General features: G+C 43.7%; 1 protein-coding gene across 3 annotated transcripts in view; it reads right to left on the bottom strand.

The window, feature by feature from the left end:
- The window catches only part of Cspg4b (chondroitin sulfate proteoglycan 4B), a 77,462-nt gene that overhangs the window by 15,246 nt on the left and 44,196 nt on the right, over window positions 1-18,020 (bottom strand). Inside the window, exons 6-8 of one of the 3 annotated variants that reach the window (NM_001378698.1) lie at window positions 12,700-12,898; window positions 8,626-8,757; window positions 3,502-3,671 (exon numbers count right to left, since the gene is read on the bottom strand). In NM_001378698.1, the coding sequence (NP_001365627.1) occupies window positions 3,502-3,671; window positions 8,626-8,757; window positions 12,700-12,898 (501 nt within the window). The other 2 variants (XM_030247484.1, XM_030247485.1) reach the window with 2 other exon arrangements.

Here is an 18,020-nt window from a genome sequence, read left to right as displayed (position 1 = left end):
GGTCCCTGCATGAGACCTCTTCTATTTCCTTAGCTCTCTTCTCTCATCATCCCCTAGGGAAATGTATTTGAGAACACTAGGAACTCTCTAAAGGAAACAATAAGTGGGTCATAGGTGGAGCAAATGTCATTCTCCTCTGATGACCTCATTTCCATTCATTAAATGACTGTTGCACATCAGGGCAAACACCAGCCAGTTCCAGTGTAGCAGAAAATTGCCTTCCCCTGGGAAACTCCTTTTAAATATGAGAAATAGAAAGGGACTTTTCACATTTCCAAGAACAAAAAGCTAAGCATCAGCCTCAAACCCCATCTAATTAGTGTTTATAATCCTTAGGATGTCCGGTCACCTCACCACCCATCTTGAATACCAGCTGGACTTTCTCAGTCATCGTGATGCCAGCTCTCCTCAGTGAAAGTCTTTAGCATGGCCCACACAGGTCACCTTAAGCAACTGCTCTGTGATGTCCACCCCCCTAGGGGACAGCTAATGTAGCCTCTATGACTGACCCCTTGAAGCTCAGACCCACCTGAGGGTAGGTCACATGACTACCTCTAAGTTACCATGTGGCCTCCTGGAACAAGTACCTGTCTGATTTCATCTTACCCACTCAAATGCCCCCTTGGAAAAGCTGCTTGGACAACACTCTGGATCCAACAGAAGCTTGGTCTTTGAGTGTCTCTCTCTCTGTGTGTGCTTCCTGACTTTGTATGCACATGGCCTTTGGGTGTACCAGGTGCCCATATGATGTACAAATAATATAGTGTTTCTAGCTTGTGTCTCTCCTGATCATTAGAAGAATACTTTCCATCTCCACAACCCTCAATTAAGTGTGGGAAACATGCTATACTCTTTACATCTATTACTGTCTTAGCCACATTTAACCGGTTAGGGGAAAGCCCTGGTTAATTTGACAGGAGCATGACCTAGAATCCAGAGCCCTGGGCTCCAGTCTTGGCTCTGCTATCAATAGGCTGTGTAACCATGCGAACATGCATGCTTTAGGTCTGAGTCTGCATACATGAACATGGTTTCAACAATCACTGCTATGACTCCTCCCGTTTTCAAGACAACAAAACAGGTTTAACACCTATGTGATTTGCTGAGTCACAGAGGGAGCCTAGATCTCCTGGTGTTGTGCCAAAAAACTTCTGTACAGTCCCAGAAGTTACCAGTAGGTCTCAGATACCTAAACTATAAAATCTCTCCACATACCAAACAACAAAGCCACCAGATGGCTGTCGTGTGGAAATTCTACGAACTACAACTATATCTGAGACAAGGTTTCAGGGAGAAAGAAATTATTATATCAGGGGCGTGCCTTGTGTACAAAGCCAGATACACAGTCTTTGTATACAACCTTTCAAATGATAAAATAATTTCTTCTTTGTCCTTTGATTCTAAGTTTTCAACCACACCTCTGGAATGGCAGGCACATGTTCTGCAGAAGAAAGGGCCATGGGAGGGGACAAACCAGACACTGTGTCCCCTGATCTGTGGCCTGGGACTGGTTGTTTCCCGACTAGAGCCTGCCTCCGTTTCCTTGTGCAGCACTGAGCTCCCATAGAACACCTCTCCTGCTCTGGCCCATATCTGCCATCGCTGACAAGTTTGTCAGGTACCTCCTATGTGTTCACAAAGGCAGAAGAAATCAGAAGGGGCAGCAAACAATTCAAATCTGGAAGCAACTGGATTTTATTTAATCAAGACCTTGCTTGCCTGGGACCTTCTAGTTGGCTTGGTGTGTTAATTTCCTATTCATAAATGTGTTCTAGGCTAAAGGTGGTTTGTTTTCTTAGGAAAACATACCTGGCTTCCAGTATTATACACAGTTTTCCGTTTGCATGTCAGTGCACCATAGCAGTTAGAACACAGTTCCAAATATTCAGTTTATCCACCACACTGGTCACAAGCTACCTCCTGTGGTATGTGAATACAAAGGACGTTCTAGAATACAAGCTGCACAGTTTCCCATGGTCCACCATCACACTGCCCTTTACTGCCTTCCACGCATGACTAGAGCGAGGCTGTTCCAGTAGCTAGATTCTGAAAGAACGAAGGTATGAACAACAGACCACAGCCAACCCACGGTTGTCAGATAGTGCAAGTGAGAAGGGCAGGCTGGTTATCATAAGACACTGGGACTTGAGGGTTTCTTGTTATTGCAGCAAAAGCTACTTAGTTCTAGCTTCTATATTCACTAACACTTATTTTGGATATATCAATCTTAATCTAAAAATGCCACATATTTGAAATTAAAAGCTCTTGGAAATAATAGTCAAAATGTTTTGTCTTGTTTTGTTCTTTAAAAGAACTGGGGCTAGCGCCAACATACTCTTTGAGAAATAACATCATTCTTGTTAGTATTCCAAAGGCAAACTGACCCCGGGCATGTGTTGATGCTTCTGGGCACATCTTAATTCCCTACACAATGGAGTTTTCATTCCAAGCTTTTGTTCTGTGTCTTGGAAAAAACTGCAAACTGCAGACATTATACTTCTTCTTTTCAGTGTTACACTGGAAGCTTACGATGCTTGCCTCACAATCCACTCCCTCAAACGCACAGACAACTGAAAAGCAAAAGCCACGGCCACTCTCCTCACACCATACAGAACGAGTTCAAAGGTAAAGAACTCGATTTCCTCGAAACATGACTTGAGATTCAGAAAATTCTTCAGTTACTCAAAGCTATAGCCAAATAAATTTTCAGACCGGTATTCTAGGACAAAAAGAGGATGACAGATTACCAACCAAAGGAATGCTTAAATTAAAGAATTGCATTTAGGGCACATCACCTTTAAAAGGTGAAATAACACATAAACAATCATGTTTTGGTTCACCCAATTCCTGGCCAGAAGGCAAAAAATATTTTGAGTGCTTATTCATTTCAATAAGAAGATATGTAAACCAGCAAAGTTACAAAGTCCCTGGATATAAATTACATATTCACACAATTATAATACAGTACATAATGAGTACATGTTAGATGTAAATATATATACACTTTGGATTTTCTTTTAAAGGACCCCCTTAAAAATATTTCCTTATTTTTAAGTGTGTGTGTGTGTGTGTGTGTGTGTGTGCACGTGCCTGTGTGTGCAGAGCACATGTAGTGCATGTGAGTGTGTGTGCATGCAGAATCCAAAAGAGAAAAAGTTAGGGAGCTCTTGGAGATGGAGTTACAGAATGTTGTGAGCTCCCCAGCATGGTGGGACTTGAACTTGAGTCTTCTGCAAGAGCAGTATTTGCTCTTAACCACTGAGCCATCTCTCCAGCTCTGAGTACATTTTTAAATTTGATACTTTCAGAATCAGCAATGGTGTTTTCTGACATCTATCTCATGTTCTGCTCCCTAAAATGAACCCCGTTTTAAATGACGTAGAAGTGGCCTGAGCCATGGCCCATGTCTAATTGGTTTAGCAGGCTGAAGACAAATGAGAGGTCCTCTCTGCTCAGACTCGCAGTCCCACTCAGTGGCACAAAATGGATGTCGGGACTCACCAGACATTGGGTAAAAGTGGAAACATCCTCTGTGCGGTTATCCGGGTTCATCTTCAGCAGCCTCCCGAGTTTAGGGGACCTGACAACTGTAAATGTTACAGTTCTGTTTCCTGCCTTGTCATCATTGGTCACGGCTCTCAGGTCATGAGACGAAAGTGGCTTTGTGGAACCTAAAATTGAAATATGAATATAACTACAACCTGCACAAAGGGGGTTGGCTCCTTGGTCTTTCTAGACTTCTGAAAACTGCCTGGAGAGTTCATGGATATGAATGGGGAGCTATGGGCAGTGGGAGGCTAGCGATGCCTGGCTATTTTCTCATGGGCATGGTTTGCTCCTGAGCCACAGCAGAAATGAGTGCTTCTCCTCCAGCTATGCCCTCACTTCTGTTTAGTTGCCCAGAGAAAGGCATTCGTGCCAAATAAGGCCTCTGTGGCTCAACCCTGGGTATGGAAAGAAAAATCCGCTTGTGTGGTGCTGGGAAAACAAGAAACTGGGGTTCCTAGGAGGGTGGGGCTGGCTCCTAAACACACCCAGGGAGCCTCCCAGGCCTGTATCGCAGGTCATGCGAACGCCAGGGGTTGGGGTTGAAAGATCATCCTCTAGCTCATGGGATCTGAATCCGGCGAGCCCTGCTCCTTTCTTTCAGTTCCTGCGATGAGGGAGAGGTGGGCTCTTGGTGCCATCCTCTCGGGACTCAGGACAATGATTCTTTGTTGATGAGCTGCTCCTCTACGGACCTACAGAGTTGCTTCTATAGCATTACAGCCAAACTTTCCGGGAAATTCCCTCCAAGAGTCAAGACCAACATTCCTTGAAAAGGAGCCAAGTACAATTGAGTAAGCAAAAACCCTACAGCCTAAGGCCACAGTATATTCTCATATGCCATCACTAAAGTTAAACAAACAAAATCTATGCTAGATTGCAATGTAAAACCTCTTTTTTTTTTAAACCATAGAATAAAGTTTATTCAGGGCATGGAGAGGGAAGTTGAGAGGATGGAGAGAGAGAGAGAGAGAGAGAGAGAGAGAGAGAGAGAGAGAGAGAGAGAAGCAGAAGCCCGCCATGAGCATATGGAAAGAGAGGGGGAGGGGAATAGAAGAGAGGGGGAAGGGGCAAGAGGACCAAGCAAGAAAGCAAGAGCAAGGTAAAACCTCTTACAAAACTTTTTCTTGGAGAATGACAGAGAAGAAAACAGAACACATGTTGATTAAATTATATAAATACCTACTATATATACATATGTGTATATACATGTACACACTCATGCTATACGTACATATTTACAATAAGACAAAATGAAAAATTGAAAAATACAATAAAAATATACTTTAAATCCATTACTTAGTTCACACACAAAATTTCACTTAGAAGTACAGTCCTTAAAGTAACCGTGTTAAAAACTGATACTCAAATTTGGCAAAATATGGACGCTATAAAGTCTTAAACATTCACACACTGTGTATTCTAATAACTACTTGGCTTGCCATGCAGATTTTCTAAGCATCAATCCAGGGCTGAGTGTCCCAAGGCACCAACGCAGAAACTTCCGAAGTCTGATGAACCACAGAGGAGTTCAAGTGGACGAAGTGTGCATTAAGTTCTTAAAGGCTTGATTTCCGTTGGTTGCTGCTAACTTATGCCTGTCTGCAATACTTCCCCCAACTAAAGAGATTAAAACATGTAACAGTAACATTACTACATAATTGGTGTGGCTATTAGTCTATTAACTTGCTGTGTTGTGTGTGTGTGTGTGTGTAATGCCTAGGAGACAAAATAAAAAAAATAAACAGTTACCCTATTGTTCCTGTCTCAGAGAAGAGGCATACTATAATAAAGACACCCTGGGATGCTGGCCTACACCTAAAGGAGAAGGACTGCCTGATACAAGTTCTAGATTTGCGATCAGAATTGCCACATTGCCTGAAGGCAATGTCTATTAGACATGAGACACTGAGAGCCCCATGCCTCCATATCTTTTACCTGGCAATCAGGATATTCAAAAGTTGTGGGGTATTGGGAGTATAAGGGGAGTTGAGAGACAGGGTCCCTTTGTGTAGCCTTGGCTGTCCTAGAACTCACTGTGTAGACCAGGCTTGCCTCAAACTCAGTGATCCACCTGCCTCTGTCTCCCAAGTGCTGGGATTAAAGTCAAACAACAACACTGCCTAAACAAAAGTTTATTCATACACTATTTCCTTTAAACTCTTAAAAACACAACATGGTAATTAAAAATATAAAATGCTATAAATATATAAATATAAAGAATAACTATCTGAATGCCCAGCCTGTATTAGGAATAGATTTTCTACTCCTGCAACAGTGCTAGAACAAATTATGCCTTCACAAAAACAATGGACTTTTCCCTGGTACTTTAACATATAGAAGTTCTGACTGCATGGGTCTGCAATAGCTGACACTGAACACACACCTTACATCACACCCTAGGTAGGATGCAGAGTGCCTCCTCGCCCTTCATGGGACATCACATAGCAGGACAAAGATGGGGGCTCTGAAGGAAGATACAGAATGCGGCATTTATTGTCACCTTCCAGCCTCACACACAGCAGCGAGGACAAAGAGCCCACGGGTGACTACTGAAGAAGCCATGCTGAGCAAGGCTCAGGTGAGTCCCTGAAAGGGCACAATATGATAAAAGCTATAGGAATCATGGTGGCCCCTGCTACTTGGGAAAACTAACACAGGAAAACAGTAAGAAGAATGGGACCAGGTGGCCACTAAGGTCCACCTGCACTCTAGGACTTCTGATTCCACAGTTGTAAGATTTCCGTGAATATCAGTGCCACTCGAGAGACATGGACATGAAGATCCACCTTCCTTCCTCCAGGCCAAGAGCTGGAATAGGACACAAGACAGGGTGGAGATAGTGGTGACTAAGAACATCAACTGAGCTAACTGGCCAGGAAGGGTTAGTAAAGCGAGTTTCAGGAGTGAGTTCTGGAGGCACACAGGGGCTGGGTTGCAGCAGAAGTAAGGTTTGCTAGGAAAAGAAACCTTAGCATTAGTGGGACAGTGGCCAACAACACACACAGAGCTGCAAGTCTGACACAGTCTTCTGAAAATAAAGAAGGAGTCTGACCACCTTCATGGATTCTTTTCCGGCCTCATTGATTCAGTAAAATATCCGCCATAAACTCTAAGTTACAGGGTTCCTGTCTTTCCTTGAATACGACCGTCATCAGTTATTAAGCCAGACTCAGCCGCACCAGATGAAAGGAACTTAATCTTTCGCAGCAGCAGAATTACTCTAGTTTTGGAATTTTAAAAATAGATTGCTATGTTTTTCTGGTTACTGCGATGTGGCTGATTATGTTTTTTTTAAAGCACTAAATGGCTTCCTAAGTGCCTTGAGGGGGAAATGGTGGAAGCTTCCCACTCGTTCATAGGGGAAATGGACAGAGCAAGGGCAACATAAAGTCTTACACCAGAAGGATCCTAGGGGACGCAGCCCTCGATGCATCTTGAGAGGCTCCCCACCCCCCCCCCCCAAACTCAAAAGCTGAGGAGAACTTCAAAATGAACACTTAAAGGCAGAGGAAACTGCTCCGGGGTAGAGGGCTGCCTTGCTTTCTACCAGCATCACAATAAAAATTAGCAAAAAGCATCCCAGCAGTTACTGTGTAACAACTGCGAACAAAGCATCCTCCTCCTTGAAGTCGGTTTTGGAAGCAGGAATCTCTCTCCGCCCCTGGTTGCTGGGTTTGTGTTTCCACTTTACCTCACAGAGCCCACCAACTTCCCGAGAACTTATTACCTAGCTCACAAACACAGGAGTCCATCTAATCCGGCGGATCCAAAACTAGTTCCCCATTAAGGCCAACTAAAGTTTAAAAAAAAAAAAATGGACAAGATGGCTCAGTAATTCTCAGAACCACATGATGTCCTACGACCATCTGTGACCCCAGTTCCAGGGGATCTGATGCTCTCTGACCTCTGAAGGCACAGCCTTCACATGGTGCTCAGACGTACAAGCAGACAAAACACTTACACACATAGAACGTAATAAATAAATCTAAAAGGATAGTTTAATGAGCTAAGCCCATTTCAGAGATTCCCATTCAACTTCTGAGAGGCAGGCACTGTTAATTTTAGGATCCGGGGCTAGTTGGACCATTTTAAATAAGATCACCAGCATCGTTTCCCTTCTATGTTTGATGGCTCATGTCTGTCCTTTTAAGCGGGTTTATCGGGTGCAGGGTTGCTCTGGTGCTTCACAACATCCAGGCCATGTTGAGATGTTCTTGCTTCCTATGTCTGCATCTCAATGCCTTTTGGGAAATAAGTTCCAGCTTGGTTTTTTTTTTTTCCTCCATTTTTTTTTTTTTTAATTTTAATTGCCCTTGCCACTGGACACATTTCCCCCTTTCCTAAGGTTGTTAGCCAGAAGGTCTCACGGCTCCTACTCCATCGGTCTGGTTTAGATTATTGGCAAACAGCCACTCAGAGCCAGTACTAACAGAAAACCCTGGCAAGCCCTGGGTGCTGCAGGGAATTTTTCTATTCGAAACACGAGCGGCTTGAGAATGTAAACGCAGACAGGGATGTGGCTCAGATGGCGCAGTGCTTGCCTAGCATGCACAAGGCCCCGAGTTCAGTTCCCGGCACCACGTAAACTGGGCAGAGTGGTACAAGCGTGTAATGCCAGCACTAGAGAAGCCAAGGCAGGAAGGTTAGAAATTCAAGGTCATCTGCGGACAGTGGGTTCAAGGCCAGCCTGAGCTACAGGAGAGATATATCTCTAAATATATACATAACAGACATAAATACACAACTAAACAGAAATCTGGGGTTTGTAAAGACTTAGGAGAGAAGAGTGACGCACACTAACAGGAAGGACATTTCCTTTCACGATTCCTGCCTCTGCTCTGTAGCCTTCCTTTTCTGGGGAAAAGGCAAGGAAGGGACAGAAAGGCTGCCGAGTGCCAGCTTTGCTGCTGTCAAATTTCTGCTGAGAATTCTGTGTGGGCCAGGGGCTGGCTTAATAGATGTTTCGAGAGTCATTCTACAGTAAGAGATACCACTTTATGCCATACAAGTGGATTCTCTAATTGATTAGGAAAACACTTACCCCTCCCCCACCCACCCCCCTGCCAAGCCTCTTACCTGGGAAGATGCTCAATCCTCTGTTGACTTCTAAGCTAATGATCAGAGCTCGGGCAGTGATGCTAAAGATTTGCCGAGGCGCAAAATTCAGACCGTCAGTCACCTGGAAATTAAAGCCACCTGACATTGCTCCTTCAGAAGAAGAAAATACGCTCTGGTCAATGTGATTATCCTGAAAAAAAGTCACCTACCTCCATTCTATCTCCTTCCACGGTCCCCTGAAAAATAAGCCAGAACAATTCCATAATGTGTTAATTACCCACTGAGCTTGCTGAATTAAATGCAGCTGCAGAGTAGCGTTTGAATCCATAACAGCCAGCCTGTAAGACTGTGGTCCCACATACTGTATCACCCAGAGATGTCATAGCCTGCTTAGTTTTGTAAGGAAGTTTCATGATATTTGCACACTGATGAAATAATTCTCAGACTGTGTCTCTGACTTTCTTTCTTTCTTCCTTTTTTTAATTAGATATTTTCTCTATTTACATTTCAAATGTTATCCCCTTTTTCTGATTCCCCCCTCCCAGAAACCCCCTATCCCATCCTCCCTCTCCCTGCTTCTATGAGGGTGTTCCTCCACCCACCCACCCCCACTCCCACCTCCCTGCCTTCGATTCTTCATAGGACCTTCTATTGAGCCTTCATAGGACCAAGGGCCCTTCCTCCCATTGGTGTATGACAAGACCATCCTTTGCTACATATGCAGCTGGAGCCACTGTGTACTCCGTTGTCGGTGGCTTAGTCCCTGGGAGCTTTGGGGGTTCTGGCTGGTTGATATTGTTGTTCTTCCTATTGGGCTGCAAACTCCCTGACTTTAAGTGATGCTTGATCGGATTATTGACAAGAATCAAGACTGAGACACATCAATAAAGGTTCCCGTGCAGGTTCCCTAGAGCGCTGACGTATTAAAACAAAGCACAGGTGTTACCACTGAGGAATTTTTGAAATTTTAAAAAATATACATGACCCGTATTTTATTATGCTATCAATAAATTATATCAATAATGTTAATGGGTACCTATAACCACACAAATAATTTTTAAGAATTTGATAAAGCTTAATACTGAAAATTGAAACTTAAGGGAAGGGAATATTTATCATCCTGCAACTAGTTACAAACAGTTATACTCTTAACAAAATATGCAGAAGAGAGGGGTGGGAAGATTGCAGCTCTGCCCTGCACAACGAACATAGGCAACTAAGGAATCCTGAGAGCTTGAGAAATAGCCTTTCCCAGGAAAGAGCACACTAATTAGCTATCCAATACTGAATAGTCAACCCTGAAAACACATATACATATAAACATACCCATATGCATGTAACAATAGAAAAAAAGAGGCCCTGAATTTGAAAGAGAGTTGGGAAGGGGTATATGGGAGGTTTGGGGAGGAAGAAAGGCTAGGGAGAAATTATATAATTATAATTGCAAAAAAATAAAAGAAATAAACAAGCAAAATCTATCTCAAGCTAACCATACTCTAAACGTGGGAGAGAAAGGAAGGGGAAGACATGACCTGGTCTTCATTGAGGATCGGCAAGCAGATCCCACCCCCACCCTCTGTCAGAGACGAAGGATACCCGTAAAGTGGAAAACTAACTTATGGACATCACAGAAATGGAGATGGACCAGCATCGACCCAACTCCCCGGGGTGTTTTAACAGTCTGACTCACAAGGCAGGGGCAAGATCTCTATGCAGGGAGACTGGTGGCCACATCCCTGTCACTCTCTGAAAATGTGAGTAAATTAAAAGCTCACAGACCCTCACAGAATGTGCTGGGTAAAAGTTGTGTCTTTGTTGCTGCTGGGGAAATAAGGCAAGGAACCAAGGCTGTATGGTCAGACTGCAATTACGTGCAGTCCCCCCTTACTGACACAGACTGACTCACAGCACAGCAGGCAGGTTCATGTTTGACACCGTCTAAGCCTTAGATAAGCAAGGCTTGGATTCCTCATTAGGAAGCTCCGATTCCTCAGAAGAACGTTTACAGGGGGTGAGTATTTTTTTTAACCAACATATTCATAGGTCACCATTAAAGAACTCGAGAGAGGGAGAAAGACACAGAGTATGCCCTACTCCTCACAGGGCCTGCACCCTAATGTTCTGCTTCTGCTTGCTTTCCTAGAAATAGATTTTCAAAGTTGTGTTATTGTTTAAATTTTCCACGAAACGCAAAATTAAAGAGGGAATGCCTTTACCCCTAGGAATCCTGGAAGTACCTCCTGAATCTTGATCTTGCCCCTGCCTTGTGAGTCAGACTGTTAAAACACCCCGGGGAGTTGGGTCGATGCTGGTCCATCTCCATTTCTGTGATGTCCATAAGAGATTATATCAGAACAAATAAAGAGTGTTACACATAGTGAGATCTAACTAAGTAGGACCACAGGAAGACAAGGAAGAAAGCAGACATACAGGGTGACCTGCGGATTTTCTATAGCAGAGCTCTGAGTTTTCCCTAGGGTACCACCAGGAGGGCAAGTGAAAAAGACCTTGGCTGCCACGTCTTGGCTGAATCCAACTCCTTAGGCTGTTGTATGGTCTGGCGAATTAGATTACAGCAGAGCACTTTGCAGATGTAAGATGCTAAATGAGATTAGTTAAACTTCACCTTTGTTTGGGGCTGGTGATAGGCAGATGGGCAGCTGGTTTCAACAAGTCACCTGCAGCTGGGCCCCAGTTGCTCTGAGAGTTCCCAGCTGGCCTCAGTGTCCACTTAGGAGCTATAATGGATTAGTCCTCATGGTATCCTGGCCTCCACCCTTCTTTCCTTATTTCGTAGATGTTATTTTCTCTATCTGCTAAAAGCAGATACTGACCTGGTAGCTGACAAGTCAATTAACCCCGAGAGATAACTGTTGTTTCCATCCTGTGCTGCTAATAGGAATCCGGGTCCTCCCACCTGCCACACCCTTAAGGGTCAGGCCAGGTTGCATCTTTTTGTGTCGTAAGTTTTCTCATCTCAAAAATGGGGTCACAACTGTGTATGGCTCAGAGGCCTGCGGAGTACTCGTGAAACGACATATTCTGTGTGCTGCACCTCCTGAGGAATGGAAGTGATTTAGGAGAGTGCAAAAGACATCTAAGCCCCAGGCCCTGGGCTCCAGTCTGTGGCCACCAAATGAGAGCATCCATATGCAAATTTGTTTTCAGATTCTTTGGGAAACCTGGGTGCTAAGTATATTATAGATAATCAGGGTATCATTGTCTCTGAGTTTAAAAGGTGTCCTATCTTTCTTTTCTTTATTATAGTCTCAAGTAATATAGTTCAAACCAACTGGGGGAAAGGTAAGATTTGAGCTTTTAGGTCATGCATTCCTGGGTCATATGCCTTCCTCATGCCTCCTTCCGGCAGCTGCCCAGCCTGGTCCACTGACGAGGCCAGTCTCACAACAAAGCCAGGCTACCCTGGCTGAGTTCCTGGGCTACCATTTCAGCAGATTTCTAGCAAACGTTGTCAGTATTGATTCACTGAAGACTAGCAGGAAGCAGAAAGAGCCTTCTAACCAACATTAGGATCTCTCATGATTATAGTTACATTCATTCATTCATGAATACAATCCTTGTACAAAAACTGCTTTGTATCCTCAGTGTCTGCAATGTTACTACCTGGTACATAGTTGGTGTTTTGTAGTTAAAAAAAAAAATACTTCATTTGTTCAAAACCATTTTATTTGTTAAGCATCTACTATGTTCTAGTCACTGTTTGAGGGGCTGAGGATACCAGTCTCTGCCCTTTCTTAGAAGGCTTGTGCTGTCATGGGAAAGGGAGAAAACAAACAGGCCCAAGTCTTCTCACAGCCAAAGCAAGGGCGGAGAACCACAGAGAGAGGGAGGAGTGGGCTCTCATGGAAGGCCTGACCTTCTGTGCCCTTCTGAGTAAGCCTCAGGAGGCTCGGGCAGGCTCTAATGCTTTCATTGGCTCTCCGAAGCATGTTGCTTTCAGAAAAAAACACAGACTTTGGGAAGTTTCTATGATCTGTGATTTTCAGTCAGCAACTCTTAGGTCTGACAGCCACCTCACTCGATCCTCAGAACACATGTCCTCGATCGACACCGCTTTGTTCTGTGACTTACCAGTGTGCACGAACACCAGCTGACCCTCGTCAATCTGAGCCTGAGTGAAGTTCTGGATCCTTCTGCCAGGAGTGGACTTGAGAGCCAGATGCCCGTTGCTGGGAGGAGTGACCCAGTAGACCAAGTCCTGTGGGGAAGAGTCCCCATCTCCTGCACACAGGTCCCCTCTGGTCACCTCAGTGACAGAATTCACCCACACCTTAAAGAGAAGAGAACCAATTCCAGTCCACCCTCATCATCAGGACCGTGGACCCCACGTGAGAAGATGGAAAAACTAAACTGACTCACCCGAGGTTTTTAAAGAATGGAGTTACTTTTTACGCATATAGGTGTTTTGCCTGCACGTATGTCTATGCACCATGTACATGCCAGTGTCCGTGATTTAGATTAAAAGTTTTAACTAATTGTTTACTCAAAATTAACTACTCAATAGTGTATAGGCACTGATGTAAATATCTAGCTATACAGCCACTGGCTACAAAGCATCTTATGTGCTATCCATATGCTAAATACACCACATGGAATGCCAAACAATGCAGCAGCTACTTTCTCCGGTTGGCCTGAGGATCTCTACACACCGCTATCAGTAGCTGTGTCACCAGCTTTAAACAGTTGAAGAAGAATGCACATTGCACGTTTGCCGTTCCCTCTATTCTTCCTGTCTTACATGAAAACGAGGGCCCGCTTTCTTTGTTCTTGTGCTGTTTGCTGTACTGATGGTTCACATCTGTAACCATGGCTAAGAAACATGGCTGCTTTCTCCTCTTCCTGTTAAAAATCTATTTACACTGCCTGAACATTTCTCTGTGTGTCTCCTGTGCTCACTCAGTCTCTTGCTTATCCCCGTCTCTTCCGCACTCCATGTGTGTTCAGGTGTGTGTGTGTATGTGTGCAGATATGTTTGCATGTTCATGGGTGTGCACATGCCTGTGGAGGCCAGAGGAAAACCTAAGGTGTCTTTCTTCAGGGTGATGCACTTCGTTTATTTTTTAGACAAAGTCTCTCAGAGGGACATGAACTAGGCTGGGCTAACTGTCCAGAGAGCTCCAGGGATCTGCCCATCTTCACCTCTGAAGAACTGGGATTACAAATGCATCACTGTGGCTGGCTGATGGTTTTTTGTGGATGCTGGGGACTTTACCAACTGTACTCAACACTTAACCAAAAATATTGCTCATCCACCATGTGCCAGCAAATGTTTTGGATGCTTGCACTGTAGCAGTGAATGAAACAAAAGGAGTCATGCCTTTGTGGGCAGAGGGCAGAAAAGAACACAAGAGAGGAGGGAACAGGCCTAATAGGAATGAACAATGTAGTGAGTTATAAAATCCCTATACCACAAAAACAATGAACCACAGTAGGGGGTTCTGGGATGTAGACTATTAAAGCAGGAGGCTTGTTAGAGGAAGGCCACATAGGGCAAAAAAGAAGCCATGCACATATCTGCATATCCAGGAACAGAAAAAGAACATGGGACACTGGGGGTAGACGGGGTTGGAGGAGGGGTGAAGAGGTCATTATGGCAGAAAGAAAATAAGCAAGATAAAGAAGAAAGAAAATGTCTCAAAACACAAGAGATGGTCCACAAATCTGCACTGTCTGAATGCCACCTTGTCCTGGAGGCCAGGGGGAAAATCCAAGTACAGTCTTGACTTGTGGCCAGCCTGGCCTTTATGTCATGATGGTCTGTAGAAGCAGGAAACCAGTCAGTGGTTGACTGACTATGAGAAATCTACAAAGAATGACAGTGGGGAAGCCACAGCAGGATGGGAAGTGGGCTGGATCTGGGTGTCTGCTAACGGTGGTGAGGGCTTAGACATGAGAGTTACAGAGGAAGGAAAGGCAGGGGGCTGACAACACACTTTCCCAGTGACAAGGAAACGTTGCCCACCATTGAAAGGGAGACAGCCTCATGGGGAGTGGACAGCGGAGAGCAGGAGCTCACTGTTGCTTCTAAAATGAGTCTCACCGGATGGAATCAGATATCAGAAGTTTTAAAATCAGGGAGTCACATGATGTGGGAAATGCCCCCCCCCCCCATATTTGAATGTTTAATCACCAGGGAGTCGAACTCTTTGATAGAATTAGGAGGATTAGGAGGTGTGGCCTTGTTGAATGAAGTATGTCGCTAGGGGTGAGCTTTAAGGTTTGAAAAGCCATGTTCAGCCCATTCTCTATCTCTCTCTGTGTCTGTCTCTGTCTCTCTCTCTGTCTCTCTCTGTCTCTCTCTATATCTCTCTGTGTCTCTGTCTCTGTCTCTCTCTGTCTCTCTCTCTCTCTCTCACTGTCTCTGTCTCTCTCTCTCTCTCCCTGAGATCAGAATGTAGCTCTCAACTACTTCTCCAGCACCATGCCTGCTGCCATGCTCCCTCCCATGATAATAATGAAACTATAAGCAAGCCTCCAGATTAATGCTTTGGTTTTGTAAGAGAGGCCTTGGTCATTGTGTCTCTTCACAGTGACTAAGACACATGGCGTTTCACCAGCACCAAAACAAGTGGCTTTATCATTAGCTCAATTTTCACACCTTTACCTATGGCTATTGCTTGCAGAACACAGAGACATCATGTGCACACTCCTGAGTCTATGTGCCATCTTTACTGGCAGACCAACACTGCATCTGCTTCTATGCTTCCTAGCAGAGAATCTAAAGCTTCTCTCCTAAACCGTTAAATTGTTATGTCGCATGCTCAAAAGGAACAATTTTCCTTTTCCACAGAAAAGGAGGCGCTTTTGCAGTGACAGCTCACATCCCATGCCACTGAAAGAGAGTTTGAATGGGAGTCCAGAAGGTATATAGGGCTTTTTAAGTTTTCATACCAAACCTGATATCCGGACAATAAAAGTCATTCCAATCACATCCAAAGTGTCACACAGATAGCAATCATCATCATCATCATCATCATCATCATCATCATCATCATAATCACATCCAAAGTGCCATACAGATTACAAGAAAAAACCTCTTTTGTGAATAATCCTCTAACTTGGTGAATGCTGACAGCTATGATCATAAATTATACATAAAATTTATATACACATGCATAAATACACACACACACACACACACCAGAACTTATACATACAAATCTGTGTTCAACTCTATAAGGCTACTGTGGTGGTTTCAATAAAAATGGCCCCATAGACTCATCTGTTTGAATGCTTGATCCCTAGTTGGTGGAACTATTTGGGAAGGATTAGGAGGTGGAGCCTTGGACTCAAAAACTTGCAGTTAAGCATTTTCTTTTGTTAGATTCCTTGGTCATGGTTTCTCTTCACAGCAATACGAACGCAACTAAGGCAATTCACTATCTTGAAGAATAACTCATGCCAATAAAAACAGCACTGCTAAAAATTCAAATTCTTGAGTTCAAATTATTTTTGTGCAAAAACATTGGATTTTGGTTTTGTCCAATGATAACCAGGGTTCAAGTCACTGTGTTCATATTTCCTAGCAATATAACCTTGTCCACATCTCTTAATCTCTCTGGGTTCTAATTTCTTCATCAGTAAAAAGGAATAATGGGGATATTATCTATGTTGTACTTAGCACAACCTCACCTGACATACAGCAAGTCTTTAGTAAATACTAGCTTTGGGTAGCCCATTTTCTTCACAAGATTTGGCTCTGAGGATAAGACCATATCTGGCTGTTGTGTTATGGTACTATGTGGCAAGCTAGGTTCTTCTGTGTGTGTATCACCAAAGATACACACTCAGCCCAAATGTAACTTCCAAAAATATTAGATTTACTTTATTTGTATGTATGCATGTCTATGCATACACATATGTGTGCAGGTGCCCTGGGGAGCCAGCAGAGGGAATCTGATCCCCTGAAGCTAGAGTTATAGGTAGTCTTGAACTCTGCAATGTGGATGCTGGAAGGCAAACTGCAGCCTGCAAGAGCCGAAAGTGTCCTAATCAGTAGGCCATCTTCTCAAGCCATTGAGTGTATTGTTCTTTAACACTACTCTACTTTAACACTATACTAAAGCCAGCCCAGTTCCATTAACATCATGAAGGCTATTTCCTATCACACACTGCATATATTGCTTTACTTCACATTACCCATCATGGGAGGGGGCATTTACCTGTTAACAACTTAATTTCTGACTGTTTCTCTCTCAGTCTAAGGACAATAGCTTTTCAGTGTCTACTGGAAATACAAAATTAACAGTGTGCTCAGATTACAAGGACGTAGGCTTAATTTAACTTGTGGAAAAGCCACGGTTTCTATAAAATATATACGTGGGCCTGTTTAACAGTACCATGACTGCCAGTTTCAGGCTTTACATTTTTAAATCATTCCCTGTAGCTTATTTTTATTTCTTCAGGAATGAAAATTAACTTGAGAATGTGCTGTCATTTTCCTTCCTGTAACTTGTAGACCCTGATTATTTTTTCCCAATCAGGAGCTTAGAAGAGTTATTTTTCCACTGTAGTTCCTCTAAGGCCAAACACTGCTTTCCCCTGTCACCTCTGGAATATACCACCTTCTAAAACAAATGGGGAACCTGTCACTAGCTCAATTAGCAGTCCCATTGCTTCAAGGGAAGCTCTAGTTTAGAGCCCAGCATTGGGTCACAGTAACTTCAGATATGTGGAGAGAGGGACAGCAATGAGCTCAACCTTGAAGCCAGATTTGAAAGTTATGTAAGGTTCAATAAGCAAGTGTCTGAGGACAAACCACACTTGCCCTGAGGACAAGCCACACTTGCCCTGAGGACAAGCCGCACTTGCCCCTGGGGGTAGTACACGAAAATTCACCTCTGCTTGTTAGAGGAAGAGAGGCTGACCTCCTGAGTTACCAACTGTGTCTACCCAATGTCATCATAGTTGTGCTATCAACATTTAAAGACTCTGGCCTTTGGATCAGGTTTCAGGGGAGTTGTATAGAGTACTCTGATGAGCTGCCCTGCTGTGTGGCATTCTGGAAGGCCACTGACTTTTACAGCCTCCACGCTTCCACTGCACCTGGTTTGCAAAGCTCCTTCTAGTTATTCTAAATAATTGCCAAAAACAAATAAGTGTGTGTGGGGGGTGTATCTCCAAGGGACAGTCCTTGATTTGCACACACTGGGTCCTGGGTTCAATCCCCAGCACCATACAAAGCCAAGCCAAGCCTATCTTTAAAGTAAAAACAAGGCAAAGCATTATAGTATTATATTACAGGTCTTTTTTGAAAAATGGGAAAATGAAGCCCCCTCGTGGCCAGAATTTTATGTGGCCTGTGTAAAACACCACTTAAACTCAAAAGCACTCTTAAGAATGGATTTGAAATGTAAGTGAAGAAAATATCTAATAAAGTAATTTTAAAAATC

Source organism: Mus musculus, chromosome 13 (genome assembly GCF_000001635.26).
Source record: "Mus musculus strain C57BL/6J chromosome 13, GRCm38.p6 C57BL/6J".
NCBI lineage: Eukaryota > Metazoa > Chordata > Mammalia > Rodentia > Muridae > Mus > Mus musculus.
This window is presented reverse-complemented; position numbering and strand designations above follow the sequence as displayed.